This window comes from Colobus angolensis, unplaced genomic scaffold (assembly GCF_000951035.1).
Source record: "Colobus angolensis palliatus isolate OR3802 unplaced genomic scaffold, Cang.pa_1.0 Scaffold84, whole genome shotgun sequence".
NCBI lineage: Eukaryota > Metazoa > Chordata > Mammalia > Primates > Cercopithecidae > Colobus > Colobus angolensis.
In genome coordinates, this window is record NW_012122265.1 from 774,511 (window position 1) to 780,871 (window position 6,361).

At 55.7% G+C, this 6,361-nt stretch overlaps 1 protein-coding gene across 8 annotated transcripts in view; it reads right to left on the reverse strand.

The window, feature by feature from the left end:
• Positions 1–6,361, reverse strand: part of CHID1 (chitinase domain containing 1) — a 48,871-nt gene that overhangs the window by 37,657 nt on the left and 4,853 nt on the right. For 3 of the 8 annotated variants that reach the window (XM_011930040.1, XM_011930038.1, XM_011930036.1), the window contains exon 1: positions 6,276–6,361. The exons of 2 other annotated variants lie outside the window; for them this stretch is intronic. Coding sequence is in view for 2 of the 6 variants with exons in the window: in XM_011930033.1 (XP_011785423.1) it covers positions 3,732–3,811; positions 4,060–4,122 (143 nt within the window). In the remaining 4 variants the exon portion in view is untranslated. Of the gene's footprint in view, positions 1–3,731; positions 3,812–4,059; positions 4,164–6,140 lie in introns of all 8 variants that reach the window. 3 more of the 8 variants (XM_011930033.1, XM_011930039.1, XM_011930037.1) reach the window with 3 other exon arrangements.

Here is a 6,361-nt window from a genome sequence, read left to right on the forward strand (position 1 = left end):
GGCGTGGGGCCGCACGGGGCCTCGGGCTCCAGGGCCTCTGCCCTGCTGGGCGGTGCCGGGAGAACCCCGCGGTGGGCTCCGCCCCGGCACACTCCTCCCGGGACCCGGAGTCCCCCCAACCCCCGCCGCACCGCCTCCTGGGTGGGCCATCTCCATCCCCAGGCCGATGGCGCCCACGACACAGTCTCCAGCGGGGACTGCCCGAAACGCGCGCTCTCTCGGTCCGCAGCCCCGCCTTGCACATTGCACAAGCCGGAGCCCCGGGAGGCAAACCGAGTTCCCGACTCAGTCCCTCGTGCTTGGATGAACGCGCGCGTAGCCAGCACTTTCGGTAACCGCGCATTCTACGCGGCACAGGCTGTCCGACCCCCACACCCAGCCCTAGCCGTTCCCAGCGCAGTTTCCTGCAGAAAACCGCACGGCCGGGGCCCACCCTGCCCCGCTCTGCCGTTCCCGGGCCGCGCGTGGGCTCCGAGACACCCTGCACGGCTGCTTCCCCATTTCTGCTGCTTGGGAGCTTTCTCCTTAAACTAAGCTTTGTTCTTTCTTTCTAGTCACGTTTCCTTCTTTCCCTTCCCGGTATTTTCTGCCAGCTGACGCCCAAGCCTTTCCTAGAAGGGGCTGGGGGCTGCATGCAGTGCGAGGCACGTCCCCCACCAGCTGTGGGCTTTCACCCAGCTCAGCACTAGCTCTCAGCAAACGGCTTGGATGGTGGCCTGACACCTGACCTTTGGGGGTGAAGACCTAAAGTCGGCAGAGCTCTGGAAAGGGTCCCAGTAAGCTATGGCAGTGTCCTCAGGGACATATGCGTAGTCCCGCAATGCTATGCGTAGTCCCGCAATGCTAAGGAGGCCATGCAACTTCTCTTAGGAAAGGCGCTTAGCCATTTTAGGATCACATTGAAGTAAGAGGTGTTTGGCGCTAAAGAATTGCAGAATCGATCGGGAGCCACCGCTTTTAATCCCAGCACTTTGGGAGGCCAAGGCGGGTGGATCACTTGAGGTCAGGAGTTCCAGACCAGCCTGGCTAACATGGTGAAACCCTGTCTCTACTAAAAATACAAAAATTAGTCAGGTGTGGTGGCGCATGCCTGTAATCCCAGCTACTGGGGAGGCTGAGGCAGGAGAATTACTTGAACCTGGGAGGCGGAGGTTGCAGTGAGCAGAGATCACTCTGCACTCCAGCCTGGGTGATAAAGTAAGACTCAGCCTCAGGAAAAAAAAAAAAAAAAAAAAAAAAAAGAATTGCAGAATCTACTGAGGGTTCACTCTGGGCCAGAACTACAGACCCCAAGAGCAGATGGGGCTGCAGATGGGAGGATAGGAAGCCCAGAGCTAGGCCCCTCTGCAGAGCTCCCACCGTGTCGGGTTCCTGGGGTAGTCTTGTCAGTTGCCAGCACAAAGTGGTCCGCCTCCCAAACTGCATAGTTTGTGCCAATGGGCCCTGTGTACCTGGATTGAAAACGGACTTCTTTAGGTGGGCACCCATCTTTTAGCCTCAGGAAGATGTTGAATGAGACATACCAAGGTTTAAGAGAATCAGAACCAAAGTGTTAGCATTCATGTATTAAGTGAAACTTGAACACATTTCGTATTTTATGTTTTTGGAACATCTAAGATAACTTGCAGTTTACCACCTTGTATGAGTTTTTAGCTGGGTGCAGTGGCTGACTCCTGTAATCCCAGTGCTTTGGGAGGCCAAGGCAGGAAAATCACCCCCCCCCAAAAAAAAAGTATTACAATGAAACAGGGTTTCACTCTCACTCAGGCTGCAGTGCAGTGGATCATAGTTCACTGCAGCCTCCACCTCCTAGGCTTAAGCAATCCTCCTGCCTCGGGCTCCCCAAATGCTGGAATTATAGACATGAGCCACCTCACCACGCCAATCAATGCATGAGTTACTGAAGCACCCAAGATTCTGTTGTCAATTCAGACAACCTAAAGCATGCGAAAAACCTAAAGCATACAAAAAGGAGTGAAAAGAGACTTCATTTATAAATTGTTTGAAATGTTGAAAATTGCTTAATTGAGTTTGTAGATGGGACCGAATATTATGCAGAAGCCCCTTTAAAGTGGCCACAGGCCAGGCGGGATTGCTCAAACCTATAATCCCAGCACTTCGGGAGGCCGAGGTGGGCGGATTGCCTGAGCTCAGGAGTTCGAGACCAGCCTGGGCAACATCTCTACTAAAATACAAAAAATTAGCTGCGCTTGGTGATAGGCACCTATAGTCATAGCTACTTGGGAGGCTGAGGTGTGAGAATCGCTTGAACTGGGGAGGTAGAGAATGCAATGAGCCAAGGTTGAGCCACTGCACTCCAGCCTGGGCAACAGAGCGAGACTCCGTCTCAAAAAAAAAAAAAAATCAAATGATCTACCCTTAAGGTGGAAGCTTAAGAAACAAAACAAAAAAGTAACCCAGGAGCGGGGGCTCACGCCTGTAAACCCACCACTCTGGGAGGCCAAGGCCAGTGGATCCCCTGAGGTCGGGAGTTCGAGACCAGCCTGACCAACATGGAGAAACCCCGTCTCTACAAAAAATACAAAATTAGCCAGGCGTGGTGGTGCGTGCCTGTAATCCCAGCTACTCCGGAGGCTGAGACAGGATAATCACTTGAACCCAGGAGGCAGAGGTTGTGGTGAGCCAAGATTGCGCAACTGCACTCGAGTCTGGGCAACAGGAGCAAAAACTCCATCTCAAAAAAAAAAAGAAACAAAACAAAAAATAAACGAGCAGGCTATCTGGAATTACTGGTCATTCTGTTTCTTCTCTTCTGCTTTATCTGTATCTTCTAGTCTTCCTGCACTAAACTTTTATTATACTGTTTACTTTTAGGTTCTACGGACCACCAACAAATGTGATTCTACTTTCTGGCCGGGCGCTGTGGTTCATGCCTGTAATCCCAGCACTCTGGGAGGCCGAGAGAGGTAGATCACAAGGTCAAGAGATCGAGACGATCCTGGCTAACATGGTGAAACTCCATCTCTACTAAAAATACAAAAAATTAGTTGGGCATGGTGGCAGGCGTCTGTAGTCTCAGCTACTCTAGAGGCTGAGGCAGGAGAATGGTGTGAATGTGGGAGGCGGAGCTTACAGTGAGCCGAAACAGCGCCGTCTTGGGGAAAAAAAAAAAAAAAGTGATCCTACTTTCCATCTTTCACTGGGGTTGGGGGCGGCGGCCTGAGGGGCCCACACAGCCTGGGCAGAGACAGAGACCTGAAAGGTGGGGAGCTCAGCCCAACCCACTACCCAGCAAGTGGGCACATGGCCTTCCCCTCGGGTCACAGGCTCCTAAGGATGTGGGAGCTCAGGCCCAAGAGGCTCCGGGAAGCCCAGCCAGGCAGGTGCACCTGTCAGAAGATGCTGCCAGAGCCAGGCCTACCACAGTGCCTACCCTCCTACCCAAAACACTTCCCGGCCAGGAACCTGTTCTCACTCCCTCTGAAACCGTCCCCTTGACCCGCTTCCTTCTGCAGAGGCACACACTGTCCCACTTTGCCCTGTCTCTTCCCTGGGTGAGACTGGTGCTCCTGGTGCAGACTGAGGGGACTGTGGCTGCCCCTGGGCAGGGATTTTGCATGCTTTGGTACCCAATACACCCACAACACACCTGCGTGGGAAGAACACGGTCCTAGAGCAAGGTCGACCAGTGAAGCTCCCCCACCTAGGAGGCAGGGAGCCACGAGACAGCCTGACCTGCACGCTTATGGGGAGTTAGGAAGGGAACTCACAGGGCAAGCACAGCAGCACCCAGTACATGGAGCCACAGGCAAAGCAGTGAGTGCTTCAACAGCCATGGCAGTTCCGAGGGCTGTGCAGAGGGAATAAGAAGGCCCAGGCACAGATCACCACCCTGTGCCCCAACACCCAACCTCTCCAGCCCCTCTCCTCAGTGACACATCCCAGAATCACAACCAAGGGCAGCAGCCTGCTGTCACCTGCCCCTAGCCCTACTATCTTTCTGCTGCAGCTGAGGCTTGGTCTGAGTCAGCAACAGCCCCAGGGAAGGAGGGGAGGGTTCTGGCCACGGCACAGGGAAGACGGCCCAGAATTACTTGCCTGGCCAGGCTGCAACGGCGGCTGCCTCAGTTCCCAGGCACCCAGTCTTTGACCCCAGCCCATTCCATGACCACTGGCTCCTTCTCTGTCTTCTGGGTGGAAATCTGGGTCAGGGACAAAGGAAAGGAATGAAAAACCAAATGGGTGGTTCTCTAGGAGACTGGCTCAGGAGTAATTTGAGGGCACACTTAGGTACCAAATGACCAACCACTATGGGGCTGGGTCTCTGCCCCTACCTGCCGTCCTGCAGATTTGAAACAGGGCCACTGTCCACCCACCTAGAGGCCCCTCTGCCTATGACCTCCCTGCCCCCCAACCTGTGATTTCACACTTCAGGGAAGGAAGAGGAAAGTGTGGAAGAGGAAGACAGTCCTGTCAACATGTGTCCAGCAGAGGGGGCACTAGGAGAACCTGACTGAGCACAAGGCCAGGGCCGGTACTGCCCCGACCACTCACACTCAGCTCGCCAGCTCAGCAATGAAGTGCTCGGATACAGGCTGCTCACAAATGCTGGGCTGCTTCTCTGACTTGCCATGGAACTTTGCAGACAACGGCCCCAGGGAGATGGTGTGTGTGATGTGTGAGGGATGCTCACACTGCAACCAGGTCCTTGTCTGGGCTTTGGTACCTCCCCGACTCCCCACTGCTCACCGGCCGCTCTGCTCTGAGGCCTGTGAGGACATTCTCCATCATGCTCTTCACGTAACATAGACTCCCAGGCTCGCACACACTTTGTTCCTGCATCAAAACGTGTTTCTTCCCCAAATGCCAATGACCTTCCCTTGGGCAGAACGGCTCCGCACACAAAGGGAATGTGGTGTGTTATGAAGAGGCACAGGCCCCGACTCTGGTCACCCAAAGTGGTCCCATAAACCATTCTGTAACAAGCTAAGGTGGAGCGCTACTGCTCCCACTTTCCTGCACTCACAGTCTGTAGGCCCAGGACCTCCTCGGTGGTGGTGATGGAAAGGATGGGAGTCACAGCAGGGGCTTTCCAATGCTTTTCATGGAGACCAGCAGTAAGAAATGCACTTTACATCACAGCCCAGCACACGTGTATGTCATGTGTGCACACGTGTTTAAAGCGACAACAGCCAATCAGAGCTAACTCCATTCTGTGATGGACACACTGACAACTCCTGTCCTGTTGTGTTTTGAAGAACTGGTGTATGGTGGCTCCAGCCTGTGATCCTAGCACTTCGGGAGGCCAAGAGTTCTTGACTGGTTTTGGCAACAAAGCAAGACCTGGTCTCTACAAAAAATATTTTTCTGCTGGACGGATCACCGCATCAGGAGTTCAAGACCAGCCTGGCCAACATGGTGAAACTCAATCTCTAAAAAAGATTTTAAAAATTAGCTGGGTGCAGTGGTGTGCCCCTGTACTCCTAGCTACTCGGGAGGCTGAGGCAGAAGAATCCCTTAAACCCAGAAGCGGAGGCTGCAGTGAGCCGAGATCGCACCACCGCACTCCAGCCTGGGCGACAGGGTGAGACGTTGTCTTAAAAAAAAAAAAAAAAAATTCTTAGCTGGGTGCGCTGGCGCACACCTGCGGTCCCAAGTAGCCAGGAGGCTGAGAGATGACTTGAGCACAGGAAGTCGAGGCGGACGGGCAGGCGGGTCACCCTCCAGTTCGCACAGTCAGTAATGGAAGCTTCAAGGTTTGGGGCTGAACCAAGGGTGGGATCCGGTGTGATGCGCCCGCCTTTCACGGGGACCGCGTACCCCTCACTGGGAGGGCCGCCCGCCTGGAGCCCTCCTGCCTCTACTCCCCCTGGGGGTCCTGGGGACCTAGTGGCCACCACTTTGCCACACGAGCCGCGCGCTCACACACTCCTCACCCGCCGGCTACATCCCTTGTCTGCGCACTCAGGCCCCTTCCACCCAGCGCGCCTCGCTCTCAGGCTCGCTCGCCCTAGCGCACGCGCTCCCCCTCCCACTCGCGGTTCCCCCGACACGCGCCCCCGTCCACACTCGCCCTCCACCCCCGCCTCGCTCACCCTCGCACTCACAGCAACCTTCTCTCACCCTCGCCCTCACACCCTCTCACACGCCCCCTCACGCACTCGTTCTCTCTCACGCGCCCGCGCGGCGTCGCCCGCGACCCCATGCCCGTCCCGCCCGGGGCCGAACCTCGCTGCCCGGCGCGCCCACTTCGCGAAAGGGAAACTGAGGCCGAGCAAGGAGGAGAAGCAGATGCCGGACGCCGCGGGACTCACCTGCATGTCAGGGAAGCCTGACGGCCACACACTCACAGCCGGAAGACGCTCCAGCGCACCGGAAGTCCCGCCCCAGGCGCCCGCGC